The 18,840-nt window shown below is 33.4% G+C and overlaps 3 protein-coding genes and 1 long non-coding RNA gene across 5 annotated transcripts; 1 reads left to right on the top strand and 3 right to left on the bottom strand.

Moving 5' to 3' along the window:
* Positions 1-2,779: 2,779 nt before the first annotated feature.
* Positions 2,780-3,822, bottom strand: LOC114414482. 2 transcript variants are annotated; one of them, XR_003667220.1, is made up of 3 exons: positions 3,471-3,821; positions 3,338-3,380; positions 2,780-3,247 (listed from the first exon to the last, which is right to left on the bottom strand). It is a non-coding gene; the product is annotated as an uncharacterized LOC114414482 (long non-coding RNA). The 2 variants fall into 2 exon arrangements; XR_003667219.1 differs by having other exon boundaries at positions 3,338-3,822.
* A 1,631-nt stretch (positions 3,823-5,453) lies between these two features.
* LOC114414053 (isoflavone reductase homolog PCBER-like) lies at positions 5,454-7,480 on the top strand. The gene is made up of 6 exons (XM_028378421.1): positions 5,454-5,712; positions 5,795-5,922; positions 6,011-6,032; positions 6,534-6,771; positions 6,873-7,076; positions 7,156-7,480. Exons 1-6 carry the CDS (start codon positions 5,539-5,541, stop codon positions 7,320-7,322), a joined length of 933 nt encoding a protein of 310 aa, XP_028234222.1. The 5' UTR covers positions 5,454-5,538; the 3' UTR covers positions 7,323-7,480.
* A 1,485-nt stretch (positions 7,481-8,965) lies between these two features.
* On the bottom strand, positions 8,966-13,677 carry LOC114414479 (protein RER1A-like). Its single transcript, XM_028378757.1, has 4 exons — positions 13,505-13,677; positions 12,971-13,352; positions 9,487-9,667; positions 8,966-9,335 (listed from the first exon to the last, which is right to left on the bottom strand). Exons 2-4 carry the CDS (start codon positions 13,330-13,332, stop codon positions 9,282-9,284), a joined length of 597 nt encoding a protein of 198 aa, XP_028234558.1. The 5' UTR covers positions 13,333-13,352; positions 13,505-13,677; the 3' UTR covers positions 8,966-9,281.
* Positions 13,678-14,442: 765 nt separating this feature from the next.
* Positions 14,443-17,826, bottom strand: LOC114414480 (protein RER1B-like). Its single transcript, XM_028378758.1, has 4 exons — positions 17,652-17,826; positions 17,108-17,461; positions 14,914-15,094; positions 14,443-14,819 (listed from the first exon to the last, which is right to left on the bottom strand). The coding sequence occupies exons 2-4, from the start codon at positions 17,455-17,457 to the stop codon at positions 14,766-14,768; spliced, it is 585 nt and encodes a 194-aa protein (XP_028234559.1). The 5' UTR covers positions 17,458-17,461; positions 17,652-17,826; the 3' UTR covers positions 14,443-14,765.
* Between the last annotated feature and the right edge of the window lie 1,014 nt (positions 17,827-18,840).

Below are 18,840 nucleotides of genomic sequence, written 5' to 3'. Positions count from 1 at the left end.
AAAGAAAGGTTGATAACGATCAGCAGCCTAATGTGGGACCGAAAAACCAATCAGTTTACATAAGGGCGTTAGTCTCTGGTCATTACTATCTCTCTGTATTACGAAATTTAGGTAAAGCAGAAATCAACATGAACTGGAGACGCATTTCATATTAAAGTGTAAAGCATAAATCCGAAGCAAAAAAAAGTATAAAGCATAAACTAATACTTAGTTGATTACGCAAGCCTTATATCCACAAACTTACAAGAGCGTGTATGGTGTGTGCAGCCAGTTATGTCAGTGCCAGAAGATATTAGTGTTTGGACAACCATTTGGATAATAAAAATTGGAAAAATACTTCTATATGTCCCAAAGCATAAGTTCAAATTCTATTTTATAAAATTGATGATTTCCTGTAAATTTCATTCAGTCTTGAAAAAATGTGTTTGAAAGAGAATGTTGGAAAGAATGACACTAATATTCCTCCTCCTTTATTACTGAGACTTGAATATGCATTTATAGGCACTCCTTTATTACTACTTTTGAACTGAACTTACTTTTAAGAGGTTTAGAAAGGATTTCCAAACACACCGTTTAAAAAATTGTTTCAGAAGTAAAAGTATTTTATGTTCTCAAATCAAAATATACTCTACATTTTTCCAAAACCAAGTTTAACAAGTCAAAAAAATCAATTCTTATGATTCCTACCATTGAAACCAAACATAAAATACACTCTATCCCTTATATATATTCCTATTAAAGCTAATTTGGCAGACATTACCTGCAAATCATGTTCAAAACGAAATTGACTGAAAGTACCTTGGAGATACCTTTTTTTTTCAGTGTATCTATATTTATTCCCTTCAAATCCAAATGATTACAGAATAAGGTGTTAAACTAAGATATTAATCTTTAAGGAACTAAATGAACCCAGGATCCATGATTGAGTTAAGTCTCACTTACCCATCCCATTTAGTTAGGCGAAGCAGAAAGAAAACACAAAAACGGAAGACATGAGGTTGATAGTGGACCTTCACAAAGCAGTCTTTGCCCGTTTGGGGACAGAATAAGGGGCCTCTTGATTGGGACAGTGATAGCTAGGCCACGGAATTATGAATACATAGCTCTAAATATGGGGTGGAGAAGAGGGGGGATGGGCAGACACTTCAATTTATTAGAATGATCTTTTGTCTCTCAAGTACCCTAAACAATTGTGACTCACTTCAATCAAAAACCCCATTTCTACTCACGTGTCCATGGTTAAAAGGATACAAATGGTCACCCCTGTTTTTCAAATGTTTAGAATAGTATTGACAAAGGACACTCCCACGAAAGGGAAAAGAGGTTATTGTTAGCATTGTTCATTTTGAATTCTTCAATAGCTTACACTTGGGGACATGTAGTCATGGGAACCAAAAGCCAAATCTCCTAGTTCAATGATGTTGTGCTCCTGTTTCTATAGTTCAAAAGAAGTTCATGACATGATTAAATACGTCAAATTGGATAAGTCAATCATCTTCATAGTTAATATCTAGGAAGTTGATTCAATATTGATATTACGCCCTTCCAAATAATTAACAGACATAAATATTGGGAGTAGATTCATTCATGTCTTAATATGCATGAAAGGAACATTTCAATGTTTGGTTGCATCAAGGGTGAATTTAATTTATCTTGGAGGGACTAGTGCCTAAGCTAAACTTCACTTTCAAGGGAGGGATGTACAACGGTGACAATGGTGGACCTGTCTCATTCATACCAAAGATTTTGTTGATTCGTTGTTCCTGCGGATAGGGAGAGATGATATTGGAAATTGCTTTCACTGGCCCCTCTTCACTGTTTCTCTTCATATGTCTCGCTCTCTGCCCTTTGCTTCACATGGGGCGCCGTTCACCACTTCCTACCTTAGAAAGGCTAAGCAAAACCCACAAAGATTCCCTTCCTAGCGTAGCGCCATCAATACATATTTTTATTATTAAAACTTTAAAACCCTAAATCAACATATATATCTTCCATGTTTCATGTTTGTGTCTCCTTCTTCTTCCAAAAATTCTAAATCTTAACCACATACCCATGCTGGATCAGGTTCTAAGGAATGGAAGTGGAACCATTTGCCCTATATATTCATTATTGTAAAATAATTTTTCAGAAAAGATATGCTTCCATGCTTATTGGTGAAACATCAGAAAAATAATTTCTTATATTAGATATCATATATAGGTTTAAATTTCTTTATGTGACATTTTTGTCTAGTAAAATATCAACCTTAATGAAAAATGAGAAAAATTAAATAGTAACTGAACAAGTTTCACGTCTTCTAATAAAAAAAAAGTTTAAGTCTTAACTTAATATAAAAAAAATCAAAATTGTGTCTTAAAATGAAAAATAATCACTATCGAGAAAGGAAAACATTAATTCAAATGTAAAAATTAAAGAATCAAAATAAATATTTAGCAAAATTATATTTTAGCGTAGCCTATTTATTACTTAACTACTAGTTGTATGAGTCCCAATTTTATTATATCAAGTAGGCTTCGATTATTGTGGTAACTATTTTAAAACCCAAACAAAATTGGGCTTTAAACTACTAACTGAGAAAGACACGACAACTGAAGCTATCCAACTCAGGACTCATATTTTAAAAAACAAAAAAACAAAAAACACAGGAAACCCAAATTAACTTTTAATTGGAGAAAGGCGCCCATGGTATTTGTGCAGCTGAAATAAGCAGTTCAAAAACTTAAAATCAATTATACAACCAAGAAAGTCTAAACATAAAATATAGGAAGAGTCACTGATTAGTTATAATAAATAATAACTGTAACTATATATGTTAGTTAACATGATACATTAATTTTTTTTATGTTGAGCTCTATGTCTAGGTATACAAACAATTCCAGACGGTTGGATAAAGGCCTTCAATATGCTCGTAAAAGCCTAGTCGAATAAGATTGGAGATGTCATCTCCTTGACTCCTTTATACCAATGGAAAATATACTCGTAAAAGCAAACTGAGACAGAAGCCATGGTGGTGGAGTTAATAGTTACAATTAGATTTTTAAAAATGGGAACATAGGCAACCAATCAATTGTTACTCTGCAGAAATGAATATGTAAAATCACAAGACAAACCACAGCATATGATGCTCTTTTTTTCCTGTTCTAATCAATTAGAAACAATCTTGACACTAGTATTTGAAGTTAGATACACGATAAAACAGTGTCTTTTACAACACAATTCCACTAGACGATTGACGCATCTCCATCATCTGTGAATCAAAGAAATGAAAGTCCTTCAAAAATCAAAATTGAGCTGTAAGAAAATGTTGAAGAGAATGACTAAGGCAACGAAGGCACACCTTTTCCTGGAACAATAACAACAGTGGTGAAAGCAATACTTCCCTGTAGCACACCGAAGAAAATCACAAGAAGATGCTTCAGTAACATGATAACAGCAGGATTTAGGTGGAGGGTCAATTTCTCAAATCAAACCTTTGAATCAAGCTTGTGCCTCGGGTCCCCATAACCACAGCTGCAGGTTTGATCATCAATTGTGATCACAAGACATGTTTGCTATTAGTATGTTCCCTTCCCCTGTTTCTCTCTCTCTCTCTAGCTCGGGCTCCGCAACCACCGCTATCATAGAAAGTTGTATTCTTCATCTTCCATTCAGATCAACTACTACTTCAATTTCAGGTGTCAATTATTACAATAGAAATTAAAGAAAGATTAGCAATAGCATTAGTAACTGCTTCTTTTTTCTTTTTTTAAACTATATTTCTGCTTTCCATAGCCGCCTAAACAGTCGTGTCCTAATCTTCATTTCTACTATTATTTATACGCTAATTTCTCTCCCAAGATATTAATAATGACTAAGGATAAAGTTTAGAATAGCATATTCAAAAAATATCATTCGAAACAAATGGATGGCCTTTCCACTACCCTCAATTCACCGTGTGGGGACTGTTAAAGAAATACTTAAATATTATAAATATCTAATTTAGGATAGGTAACTCTACATAACAAGTCATTCATATTTCAAAGTAACAAATATATGCATGCGTTCGATTGGGCTCTATCCACCTTATTAACAAGATGATGGTGTTTCCATTGAAGTGGCATGTAACAGTAGGTGAAAGATGTGTTTGCAGAGGAAAGAAGAAGCACAATACTATAGAAGATTAGGATTAATAAATTTTTATTAAAGTTTTAATGATAAATAATTTTTTTAATTAATTTATAATTAAATTAATAATTTTATTAATAATAATTATTTACTAATAATCTATAAAAAAATCAAAATTTTCAATTTATAAAACTAGACAACCTTCAAACAAAAAATAAAACTAAAGAATTAAATGTTATAATTAAAAATTAAAATCATGAATTTATGAAATTAAAAAATCAAAATTACAATTTAGTAAAAAACAAATAAAAAATCATGCATGCTTGAGGTCCGTTGGTGTCCCACAAGTCGTAATGCTTGATAGATAGTATATTTATCATTCATTTTGATTTGATGGAATAGAAGGGGTGAATTTATTACGTAGCATGTACATCTGACCATGAGTGCTCACTTTGACGATACAAAATTGCATGTTGTTTTCCTGTTGTTATTTGTTAGATTCAATATTGTGACCATTTTGCGTTGGCAAATTAACCTTGGTCTTTTAAATTAATACCTATTTAATCTTGCAAAGTGTGACCTATTTTACTATAACTTTGACTACGTTGCTGACATGTTGTCCGAGGTTCCTTTATTTTTATTTTTTTTTCCAATTACCAAAACTCTTTTTTAAGTTTTTTTTCTTCTTTCTTATCAGCTATTATTATTTGTGAATTTTATCACTTAATTTTTTTTCTTATTTTATCATCCAATTTTTTTATTTTTACATATGTTTTTATCATGTTGATAACAAAATGATGCCATTTTTATGAGATGCGTAAAAATTAAAAGTATGATGATAAAATGCCTGAAAAGGTTAGATGATAAAATTCATAAATTAATGATAATTAATCGGTAAAATATACTGTTAAAATTTTTTTTCTTATGAAAAAAAAAACATTTTTTCATGTTAGTAGGCAACCACAAATTATGACTGTGATCAGGATTCTTTATCTGTCAAATACATTAAGATGAATATTTAATATTATACAAATTTTAGCCGATGAATATTAATTTTCTTTTTGACTAATCAAGTACAAGTCCACGAGTTCTATGTTAGTAATTAACTACAAATAAATTAGAGAAAAAAAAAGATGAACAAGGGATGAAAATCAGGCTCCATACATCATTTATGAGTTTCATAAAAATAATAATTTTGCAATATTTAGGATTTTCCTTTTTTTAAAAAAATGAAAGTATGGTTCAACACTTCCTTAGGTTCCACCAACCTTATTTCTGACTAGCAATGAATGGAGGCCTGTTATGTGTTGAAATACATTGCGTTATGTGAAGAAAGCAAACGAGTAATTATAAAAGGACAGTAGGAGCGAGGCCTGGTCAGTGTGGGACTAGAGAAAAAACATTTTATTGTTGTAAGAAGAGGAATCTTGAGAAATGGCAGGGGACAGCAAGAGCAAGATTCTGTTCATCGGAGGAACTGGTTACATCGGAAAATTCATCGTGGAAGCCAGCGCCAAAGCTGGCCACCCAACTTTCGTTTTGGTGAGGGAGTCCTCTCTCTCCAACCCCGCAAAATCATCCCTCATCCTCGGTGTCAATTTTGTTTTCGTAAGTTAAATAAATAAATTAAATCCTCTATGGCTTTCTCATGTATCAGACTGTTAATTAAACGGATTATAATTCTATGCAGGGAGATCTATACGATCACCAAAGTTTGGTGAGTGCCATAAAGCAGGTCGATGTAGTCATTTCTACTTTAGGACACTTGCAGCTAGCTGATCAAGACAAGATCATTTCTGCAATTAAGGAAATGTTAGGGTATACTTTTTTTTTTCTTACCTTTTGATGTGTGTATACTTTTAAATTTTGCAGTGGAACACTTGTAGTGATACTCTGTTGCTATTAGCTGTGATTGTGATGTTCATTTTGTTTGTCGATGTTTTAAATAAAATAATTGGCAACAATAAAGGTGTAAAACAAAATAGTCCAAATTTTCTTTTATTTTTTAAAAAGAATATATTATTTTATTCTTGAGATACGTTTATGGTTTGTAAAACTATTTCAGATAAGTGTGAGATATTTTTAGTATGATTTACATATGTCAGTCACATAATCCGACTCTGGATTTTAATCATAAGAAAGCTTTCGAATAAAATGTTATTCAATTGTGTAGAACTGATGTAAATTCACAAACAGCGTCAAAAGATACCTCCTTTTCATGTGTATGTGGGTATGATTATTTGCCCAATTTGTACGCAGCCTCAAAAGATAGATGCTGATATTACTTCATAACCAAAACCAAGGCTGGCCTGATTGGAGATTGAAGATTTATTGAAAAAATTATCATTAAGATTGAAACTGTGGTGACTGCTTGGTCCCAAAATTATCATACTGTTTGCTCTAACACTTAACACTTTTCTGTTTTACAGAAGTTCTATCCATCTGAGTTTGGAAATGATGTGGACCGGACTCATGCAGTGGAACCAGCCAAATCTGCATTTGCAACAAAGGCCAATGTTCGCAGAGCTATTGAGGCTCAAGAAATTCCCTTCACTTATGTGTCAAGCAACTTCTTTGCTGGTTACTTCCTACCCAACTTGTCGCAGCCTGGAGCTACAGCTGCCCCCAGAGACAGAGTTATTATCCTAGGAGATGGAAATCCCAAAGGTAGTATAGTATCTATGATATAGTATTGTGTCAACATTGATTAGAAATTACTATGAATTTACTTGTCACCTTTTTCCTAATTACTTTTGATTCATTAACAGCTGTTTTTAACAAGGAAGAGGATATTGGAACTTATACAATCAATTCTGTGGATGATCCAAGAACCTTGAACAAAATTCTCTACATTAGACCACCAGCTAATACCTTGTCATTTAACGAGCTTGTTACTCTCTGGGAGGGAAAGATTGGTAAAACACTTGAAAGAATTTATGTTCCAGAGGAACAACTCCTGAAGCAAATTGAAGGTTATTAAGTGATCATTGTTCAGGTTATGTTCCTGGATTCAACAGTGATAATAACTTATTTCCTTCTCTTTTTTTTCAGAGTCCGCACCACCCGTGAATGTGATCCTGTCAATTAATCACTCTTCTTATGTAAAGGGGGATCAGACTAACTTTGAAATTGAGTCTTCATTTGGAGTGGAGGCTTCAGCTCTATATCCTGATGTGAAATACACCACTGTGGATGAGTACCTTAATCAGTTCGTCTAAGATGCAAAGCCTAGTTGATATGTTTGTGAAACTTTGTTTTCTAAATAAAGAGAATCTTATGCTCCTCAAAAAGAACAATGTATGGAGAAACCTATGCTATGCTATGCTATGCTATTGTATGCTATACCCTATATGCTATGATAATTTTATTACCTGCATGTTGGCGTCAACGAATTTAATTTTATTTAAGTTCTACCACACGAATCATTGGTGGAGTAATTACGCTACATAATGTCATTAATGTGTCGGATCAAGCTGAACAAAATATTAGAAAAGTAAACTTTTACTAGTGAAAAAAAATATTCCGTGTTGACCATTTATTAAAACTTGTTTAAAATATGAAATATGGTTAAATTTATTTTATGCCCTTGTTATTTTTTATTTTATCAAATCTTTGCTCGGATTTTTTTCAACCCTATCAATTTAGTATTTACATATAAAATTAGGTAAAACTAAAATATTTTATATTTATAAAATAACTTTAAATTAAATTAAATGATGAAATATATTATGATAGAAGTAACAAAATTTTATTAAAGGAAGTTGATGAACACTTATTTAAAAAGGACTCTTTAAAAATATGTTAATAATAAGTATTTTTTTATTGAATAATAATAAATAAAATTATAATTAATTAGATAAAATATAATAAATAAAAAACATTTTATTAAATGCCTGAAGGGATGTTTAAAACATCAACAGTAGAAATATATTAATATAGGATGACATTTTCATACTCTTTTGACTTCTTAAGACTTTTTAACTATAGTGTCCCAAAAAGACTTTAGATATATTATTTGTGGAACCTCAAATTTAAACTTATTTTTTTAGTCTCTTTAATTTCAAAAATTACTCTTTAGTTGCTCTCCACAAATTCTTTTCTCTTACATTGATTTTGGGGTGATTGGGATTTTTTTTATGGAGACTAAAAAAATTGTTCAAAATTAAAGAGCTAAAAAAATATAAATTTAAATTTGAGGGATTAAAAACATATTTAAAATTATAACACTCCATCCATTAAAGTGTTTCAAAAATACGTTTTCCTCAAATCCTAAAATAATAAAAACCATGAAATTAAGTTATCATGTTGATTTTTTTTTCCTTAGTATTTTCATCTCTTAAATGACAAATATTTTTTTATAGGAAAAAATACTTCTTGATGCTGTAAAAAAGCATATATTTGAGGGGCGGGGATCTTACTACGACCCTACTTTTAAAATGTAAAATGTAAGAAATACTTGCATAAAGGATTTCTTTTGTTTTGCAAAATTATTAAAGTCAACTTTAAACTTAAACTTGACTTATTTAAACAAAAAAGTTCAACTTTGAGCTTGGAGTAGTATATTTAGTAGCGAATAATTAAAAGATAGCTCTCATTTGTGAAACGGCGGAATTATCTGTGTAACCGATCGAAAAATGCAGAACGACCAATACTCACAAATCAAATGGTGTCAATGCCTAAACAGCTAAGAAGCATATTAGCTATCAACAGCATCCTAAGCAATGGGCCCAAAATTTGACGTACTTTTAAGAGACAAATTACACTGAACCTGAACCTATCCAATCTCTCAACTTTCGGTGATGGTGTTCAAAACCCTATCTAATCTGAACGATGTAGTTGAGGCAGACAGAAAGCAAAAGCAATAGATGAACTTTGCCTTAATATTGAGGTAGAAGCCACCAGGCATGGAAAAATTACAGCATCACAAATTCACAATACAAGCTAAGATTTACAAGAAAAATCCAATCAATACGTGTACCGACAACGAAATTCTACCAATATTAGCACGTATTCGTGTATAACATGAACAGTGGACCATTAAGATTTTCTGTAACTGCATACTGGCATCCATAATACCCAGAATACAAATTCTTTCATTAAAAAAAGGGGGAAAATTAACTAGCCTGAATGTTCACAAAACCTAACTTAGTAGATCTTCAAATCATAAGAACCAAGTTTCAGTCTGCACGAGAGCCACTGCTACTTGCAGAAGATTTCTTACCACTATACTTCTGCCAAATATTAAAAGAAATAGCGTTATATTTCAGGCAGAAAGGACACAAAAACAAAGCAAATCTTACTTGTGGAGGATACGAGGTACAAAGAAATAACAGTTGCACAAAATAAATGATAGAATGACAATTTAAGCATAAGAAAACAAACCTGCTTCCCCAAGTTGAAGGGGATATATTTGTATTTCATCATGTGTGCAACTTGACGCCTCATTGTAAGGACAAAGAGAACAACCCAGTAACAGAGTAATATAGGCCAAAAGACAGGAACATCAAACATGGAAAAAAAGGTCATCACAAACGCTATGCAGAGAGCCTTAGTGAAAGAATACCTGCGCCCATTACAAAAATTCACGCACATGAATAGCAGCAACCACTTCAAATAAATAAATTGCACATATAAGTGAACTCACACCACTGAAAATCACTACTTACTACATAAGTTTAAGTTGATTTTAATTTCTGGGAGAAGTTTAAGGTCCCATTAGACTAAAAATATCAATAAACACTATAAAGAGGAGAAAATAAAGGGTAAAACGAATTAAGCCATGCTTGGATAAACTTCTCCATTAGAAGAAGAAATAAAAAGGTAAAAAAAATTGAGTTGCTCCTACAAGTTAAAATCAAACTATACACTTAATTTAGTAGAAAGTCTTGCATTTAATTTCTCCAAAAGTTGAGATGCATAAGTTGATTTTAGTTTATAAGAGAAGCTCAATTCATTTTGCCTTCCAGTTTTCTTATCCAGAGCACCAATCCAGTGTTATTAAATAGCAGTTATGGCGGAGCAGTTTTTTTTATAAAACACCATTGTATGGCAGTGGCATTGCAGGCTTCATATGGCAGCACCATGGTAGCTGGCAGAAGCTTGGTGCCAATGGCGGAAAAAGCGTATTTTCTTAATTATAAAGACAAAAAAAAGGGGTACTGTAACCCGATCCAACCCAATTGAAATAAAGGCTTTTAAACCCTTAAGAGAACCCCAACAGAGAAGGCTTTATCTTGAGCGAAGCTTCGCTTGTTAAAGTCATGGCTCTAGTTGTTAAAGTGCTTCACTTTGTGGATGATGAAAAGAAATGGCCATGGCTTTTCACCATCCACAAAGTGAAGCACTTTAACACAGATTTGGAATTGTCAGCCTCATAGGCCATTGCATGTGGCTGCCCACTTCTTAGACCCGGAGTTCTTCAATGACAACATAGATTTGGAATTAGATTGTATCATTGCATTAGGAAGTTGGTCCCACAATCTGATATGCAACAGAAGATTTTAACTGAGTTGCATCTTTACAAGTTTGGAGCTGAACACTTAGGTTATGATTTTTCCATGACACAGGAAAACCCATCATCCTAGAAAGAAACTACTAATAATTGATTTTTTGAAATTTTTTAAAGTTACAATTCAGAATTCTAAGTGATGCACTTGGTTTTGTAGCTTATTGGGTGGCAAATGTATGCATCCCAAGCTCCATATTTGCAAAGGCTAGCTATCAAAATTTTGAGCCAGACCTGCAGTGCTTCAGGATGTGAAACAAATTGGAGTGTATTTGAGCAAGTAATTGCCTTTGTTAGAAAACAGGGTTAAGGCTCATAACTAAGCTTTTCATTTTATTTTGATGGTCAAGTTTTTGATTGGAGAGATATTTGAGATTTTGAGCAAGTTTTATTTATGTTGCATATTCATTCCAAAAAAGAGATAGGCTTGAGCACAAGAAGTTGCATGATTTGGTGTTTGTAAAATACAGCCAACAACTCAAACCAAGATATAATGCTAGAAATTAAATTGATCCAATTTCTCTCAATGAGATTGATGTTACAAATGGCTAGTAAGAGAGATGGATGATCAAGATAATGGTACTGGTAATGAGTTGGTATTTGAAAATGACGATGCACTAAATTGGGCAACTATGTATGAGGCCTCGGGAGTTGGAGGGCCTAGAATATATATTGGCCTATTGGGAACAAAACAAAGAAAAGAAAGGAACCAGCAAGTGATGGTGTTACTCTTAGTGCTGCCCAAACATCTAAAAACACAGGCAGTGGCCACATCTTCAAAAAGAAACAAGTAGCAGTCCAAAAAAATGACAAGGATGTGGAATCCAAAGAAGAAGAGGTCATGATTACTTTTGAGGAGTCCGATGAAGAAGAGGGAGAGGGATATGCGTCATTACTTGATGATAACAACGAAGAGCATTATGTCAGGGTTGAGGAAGAGGATTAGAGACTCTTGAGGCTGTGTTTGGTATGAAGGAGAGAAATAATATAGCAAAGAAATTTTGTACTTTTCCGTGGGATGCACACCTCTTACACTCTAATTTAAAAATTTATCTTCTATTTCTCTCCTCTGAACCAAACACACCCTAAATGAGTTTGTTAGGCATTGGTTAATGGTTATTGTGAACTCATAAAATTTGTAATGGTTGCTAGGAATGCAATCCATTGTTATTGGTATTGCTGTTTTTTAGTATCTATATCTGCTGTGTTTTTAGTTTTTTTATTTATTGGTTAAATTACTCATTTGATCCCTATAGTTTCATGATTCTTACCTTTTTAGTTCCTATAGTTTGAAAAAGATTTTTTTGGTCCCTATCGTTTATATTTTAATTCTCTTTTAGTCCCTATAGTTTAAAAGTGTTCATTTTAGTCCTTATAGTTTGAAAGTAATATTTTTAGTTCTTATAATTTATATTTTAATTATCTTTTAGTCCTTACTAAAAAAATATATATAAAAATAATTAGCTACAAATTAGTTATAAATTATCAATTATTTTTTTATTACAAATTATCTTATGATAAATTAGTTACGAATTACTTACTAATATTTTTGTAGTTAATTGTAATTGATAATATTACTCATATTTTGATGGTAAAAACTAAAAGGGAATTAAAATATAAAGTATATGGACTAAAAAGACCACTTTTAAACTATAAGGACTAAAAGAGAATTAAAATACAAATTATAAGGACTAAAAAAATCACTTTCAAAACTATAGGGACTAAAAGACAATTAAAATGTAAACTATAGGGACTAAAAAAAATGCTTTCAAACTATAGGGACCAAAAAGGTAAGAATCGCGAAACTATAGATGAGTAATTTAACCTTATTTATTTATATCTACTGTTCTCACACACACACACTCACACTCACACACATATTGGTCCGCCATATGTATAATTGTATATGGTGGATGTTGGGCTTTCCACCACGCTCTGCTGTTGACAACACTGCACGGATCCTCTCCAGTTTTTCTCAACGGGAGAGTGAGCAATTTACAAATCTTGCCATTCAATACATACTTTCTATTTTTTATATATTAAAATGATATGATTAAATATTATCAAGGGCGAAGATAGTATCCAGTTTAGAGAAAACTGGAGAGATTTTTTTTACCTATATGAGAGAATTTCTATAAATCAACTTATGAATAAGCTAATTTTAACTAATGGGAGAAACTGAATTAATTTTGACAGTTTATCCAATCAGAGTCTAAATCATTTTATCTTCTCTTGCTGTAAATGCTTATGAAAAGGTTTATCCAAACAGGACTATGGACATAAATTATTGTTTATGATGCGAATATAATTACAGTGATACAAAAGAAGTTAAAATTGAGGAAAGAGAGAATGGGAAATTACCAGAACTTGAACTCAGGGAGGCGGCGAATGAAGGGTTTGAACTCATCGGAGCCTTTGGTTGGAAGCATAGGGGCGTTGGAGGGATCGAGCTCTGGATCAACCAAAGGGGAGAGAAAGCCAATCAAGAGATTGAGAAGGTAGATTCCGAGGCCGTAGGAGACAATGTAAAACCCCTGCAAATAAACAACACGCAGAACGTAGATGGATGCAATCACGAAAGTCCCAATCCATCTGTAGAGGGCATGGGGAGTGGATTTATCCAGATAGTACTGAAAAAGCTTCGAGAATTCCTGCAAGTATTGCTTCACAGGTGCAGAAGGTGAACCACCGCCACTGCCACCGCCACCTCCACTTCCCTCCATTCAAATCACAACAAACTCACCTGTGATCCCAATATTAGGGTTTTGTTTTGGTGCAAAATAAACGGATATTATTAAAATAAGGGGAAATGAGTAATGAGATCTGGGTGGATAAGGAGGAAAGCAGAACCCCTAAGATGGTGGAAAAGGAAACATATCAAGAATGAGAGCTGACCTGATGCCTGTGCGAGGGAGTGGATGGATCTACAATCTACAATACATGTTCGCTTGAGTTTCACTTCTTTTAATATTACAAAGCTTCGCTGAAATGGGCTAATCGGCCCAATAGCCTCCACCCTTGTTATTCCAACTGCTTCAAAATTCTCAAACCAGCCAATAGATCTCATCGATTCTATCAAAGCCTGTCCCACTTTCTGCTTACTGTCAGTTAAGGACGTTTAAGTAATTGATATTTGTTTATAATTGACAGAAAAATTGTTTGACCGGAGGGATATTTTTACCATGTCATACAAGTCACTAATTGTGTTTTTTTACTTATTTCCATTATTTAAATAATTCTTTTTTTGTTAACTTAGTAATTTAAATATATTTACTAAATAAGTCACATTAATAATCATGATTTGTCCAAAACCAAACAATCTACTCCATTAAGGAATTTAATAAAACGACACTTGTTTTAAAATATAATGAATTCTTGCATGAAGGTTTTTTTTTCTTTTTTACAAATTATTACTTGCATGACTTATTTGAACAAAATGTTTAACTTTAAGCTTGGACTAGTATGTTTAGAGGCGAATTTGATCAGCCTTTTAACAAGTAGAAATATAATAATCGCTGTAAAAAAAGAAATAGAATAATTAAAAAATAACTCATTTATGAAATGGATCAAGTCCTTTCCCTTAAAATAGCGACACCCACCGTCATTTGCAAAAGTCCCAGTGAAAAAATAGCTGGTTGGTATATGCATAACATCCAATACTCACAAACCGAATGGACACTGTCTGAACAGCTTAGAAGCACACCTGCAATCAACAGCATCCTACTGGGCCCAAATTTTGACGTGAACCTATCCAATATCTCAACTTTCGGCGATGGTGTTCAAAACCCTATCTAATCTGAACGATGTAGTTGAGGCAGACAGAAAGCAAAAGCGATAGATGAACTTTGCCTTAATATTGAGGTAGAAGCCACCAAGCATGGAAAAATTACAGCATCACAAATTCACAATACAAGCTGAGATTTACAAGAAAAGTCCAATCAATAACGTGCACTGACAATGAGATTCACTATCAATATTAGCACGTCTTCATGTATAATAAAACGAGTGGACATTAAGATTTTCCGTAACAGCATAATGCATACTGACATCCATAATACCATGAATACAAATTCTTTCATAGAAAAGGGGGGCATTGACTAGCCTGAATGTTCAGAAAACCTAACTAAGTAGATCTTCCAATCATGAGAGACAAGTTTCAGTCTGCACGAGAGCTACTGCTCCTTGCAGAAGATTTATTACCGCTATACTTCTGCAAATATTAAGAGAAAAAGTGTGTTATATTTCAGGCAGAAAGAAAATCAAGGTATATGATGGAAGGGCAATTTAAGCATAAGAAAATCAACCTGCTTCCCCAAGTTGAAGGGGATATATTTGTATTTGATCATGTGAGCAACTTGGCGCCTCATTGTAAGGACAAAGAGAACAAACCAGTAACAGAGTAATATAGGCCAAAAGACAGGAACATCAAACAGGGAAAAAAAGGTCATCACAAACGCTATGCAGAGAGCCTTGGTGAAAGAATACCTGCGCCCATTATAAAAATTCACGCACATGAATAGCAGCAACCACTTTAAATAAATAAATTACACATACAAATGAACTCACACCACTGAAAATCACTATCACTAAATAGGTTGATTTTAATTTATGAGGGAAGTTTAGGGTCCTATTTGACTTAAAATCTAAACAAACACAACAACAACAACAACAACGCCTTATCCCACTAGGTGGGGTCGGCTACATGAATCAACTTCCGCCATAATGTTCTATCAAGTACCATACTTCTATCCAAATCATTAAGTTCGAGATCCTTTTTTATAACCTCTCTTATAGTCTTTTTGGGTCTTCCTCTGCCTCGAATTGTTTGTCTTCTCTCCATCTGGTCTACTCTCCTCACTACAGAGTCTACCGGTCTTCTCTCTACATGCCCAAACCACCTAAGTCTATTTTCCACCATCTTCTCTACAATAGGCGCTACTCCAACCCTCTCTCTAATAGCTTCGTTTCTAATTTTATCCTGTCGAGTCTTACCACACATCCACCGCAACATCCTCATCTCCGTTACACCTACTTTATTCTCATGTTGACTCTTGACCGTCCAACATTCTGTTCCGTACAAAATCGCCGGTCTTACCGCAGTCCGATAAAACTTTCCCTTTAGCTTGATCGGTACCTTTGCATCACATAACACCCCCGATGCTTTTCTCCATTTCATCCATCCTGCTTGAATGCGATGATTCACATCCCCTTCAATTTCCCCATCATCCTGTATTACAGACCCAAGATATTTAAACCGTGTGACTTGAGGGATAATATGGTCTCCTATTTTCACCTCTGAGTTAGAAACCCTCATTCTTTTGTTGAACTTACATTCCATATACTCCGATTTGCTTCTGCTTAGGCGAAAGCCATGTGTTTCTAAAGCTCGTCTCCAAGTTTCCAACCTCTCATTCAACTCCTCCCTCGACTCTCCAAGGAGGACTATGTCATCTGCAAAAAGCATGCATCTCGGCGCTATCTCTTGGATTTGTTCCGTGAGGACATCCAGAATTAAGGTAAAAAGGTAGAGGCTAAGGGTTGACCCTTGATGCAAACCAATTGTGATGGGAAAATCGTCTGACTCTCCACCCTGTGTCCTAACACTAGTCGATACCCTATCATACATATCTTGGATAGCTCGAATATATGCAACCCTAACCCCTTTCTTATCTAGAGCTTTCCACAAAATCTCTCTAGGCACTCTATCATACGCTTTCTCCAAGTCAATAAAAATCAAGTGCAAGTCTTGTTGGGCCATGCGATATTGCTCCATCACCCGCCGTAATAAATAAATCGCTTCCATGGTCGACCTTCCCGACATGAAACCAAATTGATTCTCAGTAACTTGAGTCTCCTTTCTTAATCTCCGTTCGATCACTCTTTCCCATAATTTCATGGTATGACTCATGAGAAACACACTTATGAGAAAATAAAGGGTAAAAATAAAAATGAATTAAGCCCTATTTGAATAAACTTCTCCACAAGTTCCATAAACAATTATAATAGAAGAAATAAAGAAAGGTAAAATGATTTGAGTTTCTCTCACAAGTTAAAATCAACTTATACACTTAGCTTATATAGAAACTCTTGCATTTAATTTCTCCAAAAGTTGAGATGCATAAGTTGATTTTAGTTCATAAGAGAAGCTCAATTCATTTTGCCTTCCAATTTTCTTCTCCTACAAGTGTTTATACTCATATTAGTTAAAAATTAGATTATGCATAAGTTAACTAGTTAAGTCAGCTTTTAGAGAAGCTAGTGCTACTCTTGAGAAAAAACTGGAGAGTGTGCAATTTATAAATCTTACCATTCAATATACATGGTTTTCTATTTTTTATACATTAAAATGATTAAATATTAAACTTAATCAAGGGCTATGAGAGAAACTCAGTTTATCCAATCAGAGTCTAAATCATTTAATATTTTCATCTTATCTTCCTGTAAATCCTTATGAAAAGGTTTATCTAAACAGTTTATCCACATTAAACTTAAAATTACCAGAACTTGAACTCCGGAAGGCGGCGAATGAAGGGTTTGAACTCATCGGAGCCTTTGGTTGGAAGCAAAGGGGAGTCGGAGGGATCGAGCTCAGGATCAACCAAAGGGGAGAGAAAACCAATCAAGAGATTCAGAAGGTAGATTCCGAGTCCATAAGAGACAATGTAAAAACCCTGCACATAAACAACGCGCAAAACGTAGATGGATGCTATCACGAAAGTCCCAATCCATCTGTACGTGGAATGTGGAGTGGATTTATCCAGATAGTACTGAAACAGCTTCGAGAAATCGTGCAAATACTGCTTCACCGGTGCAGACGGTGAAGCACCGCCACCGCCACTTCCTTCCATTCACCTGGTGCCAGCGACAAACAAGTAACAGTCTGAGATTAGGGTTTTAAGATTGAAATACCAACAAACCAAAAGAATAGGGGAAATGAGATTTTGGATAAGGAGGAAAGAAGAAACCCTAAGACGGTGGGAAAGGGGAGAGGGAAAAAGAAACTCGAAACAATGAAAGTGGAAAACGAAGAATGGAAGCTGACCTGGTGGCAGAGCGGATGGATCTGCAATACAACAAAAGGTGGGTTCTCTGTCCGTCAACCCTTTCTCTGTCTCATGTAATTGTTAAGAGCTGGAATGGAACTATGGAAGTGGAAGCCATCTACTGCTCTGAGGTCAGCCTCACCACCTTCTTAGTTACCATCTATACCCTTCCCAAAACTAAATTTATTAGATTTAAATGGTTATTTTTTAAGTGTTATTATTTAAAAACTCATTAATGTTTTTGAATTTTTTTCCAAAATAATCTTATCTTACCAATCTAATCCATGTGAAATGGGATTTCGTCTCCATAACCAGAATTGAGTTTATTATCCTTAACTAAAATTTTAGGCTTGAGTTTATTTTTATAAAAAAATATAATTGAAAAAGGAAGATCTTATTATATGTGACTAATGAATAGATACTTCCTATCAATGTTAAATATATTTTTTATCCTTGTAATTTAATCATTTGTGTTCTTGCAAAAAAAAAATATTTTAGTCCTTACAAAATTTATCTTTTATCTGTCTCTAAAAAGTGTTGTCCAAAATACTTATAAGAATAAAAAAAATAAAACAAACATATTTTTGCAAGAACTAAATAAAAAAATAAATTTTCAATGAGAAAAATATTAATTTGATGAAAAAAAAAACATTTAAACCTAAAAAGTAGTAATAATAATTTTTTGTTTGTTTTTGTTTTTGCAGGACGCCAATAAAATTGAGAACAAATGCTTTAGACAAGCCCAATAGAACATGGGTGTGACGACCTCGCCTTGGTTGTTTTTCTCCTAGTTGTTTCATGCACTTTGAATGTTGCTTCTTGCACTTATTTTTAGCTTCCAACATGTAAATTACATCCGACAAAGTCTTTATAAAATGTAAATTTTTTACATTTTAAAAAGAATTTTCCGAAATGTAATTTTACTTTCTAAAATAGGTGCAGGATTAGAGGTACAGGAAGTAATTTTTTGTTTTTCTTGCACCCCATAAATCTCATGCATGGCACCCCTTTACATTTCGAAAAGGGTAATCTTTAGATTATGCAGTAATTTATAGTAAGTAGATATAAAGAAAGTTAATTAAAAAATTAATCTTTAAAACTAAAAAAAATAATGACTAATTTTAATAAAAATATAAAAAATAATTTTAAAAAATAAAAGAATAAATTTATAAAAAAATAGATAATTAA

This window comes from Glycine soja, chromosome 6, assembly GCF_004193775.1.
Source record: "Glycine soja cultivar W05 chromosome 6, ASM419377v2, whole genome shotgun sequence".
NCBI classification, from domain to species: Eukaryota; Viridiplantae; Streptophyta; class Magnoliopsida; order Fabales; family Fabaceae; genus Glycine; species Glycine soja.
The sequence above is the reverse complement of the archived record's forward strand: the minus strand, read 5'-3'. Positions and strand labels throughout refer to the sequence as shown.

Excerpts from the sequence above, each read along its gene's own strand:
- LOC114414480 (XM_028378758.1), bottom strand. The coding sequence starts at position 17,457 with ATGGAAGGAAGTGGCGGTGGCGGTGCTTCACCGTCTGCACCGGTGAAG. Across the intron at positions 15,095-17,107 it reads CTTCCGGAGTTCAAGTTCTG|GTATTCTTTCACCAAGGCTC; the intron begins GTAATTTTAAGT and ends TAATGGGCGCAG. Across the intron at positions 14,820-14,913 it reads CCTTCAACTTGGGGAAGCAG|AAGTATAGCGGTAATAAATC; the intron begins GTTGATTTTCTT and ends TAATATTTGCAG.
- LOC114414053 (XM_028378421.1), top strand. The coding sequence starts at position 5,539 with ATGGCAGGGGACAGCAAGAGCAAGATTCTGTTCATCGGAGGAACTGGT. Across the intron at positions 5,923-6,010 it reads GCAATTAAGGAAATGTTAGG|CTGTGATTGTGATGTTCATT; the intron begins GTATACTTTTTT and ends TGTTGCTATTAG. Across the intron at positions 6,033-6,533 it reads GTGATTGTGATGTTCATTTT|AAGTTCTATCCATCTGAGTT; the intron begins GTTTGTCGATGT and ends TCTGTTTTACAG.
- LOC114414479 (XM_028378757.1), bottom strand. The coding sequence starts at position 13,332 with ATGGAGGGAAGTGGAGGTGGCGGTGGCAGTGGCGGTGGTTCACCTTCT. Across the intron at positions 9,668-12,970 it reads CTCCCTGAGTTCAAGTTCTG|GTATTCTTTCACTAAGGCTC; the intron begins GTAATTTCCCAT and ends TAATGGGCGCAG. Across the intron at positions 9,336-9,486 it reads CCTTCAACTTGGGGAAGCAG|AAGTATAGTGGTAAGAAATC; the intron begins GTTTGTTTTCTT and ends AATATTTGGCAG.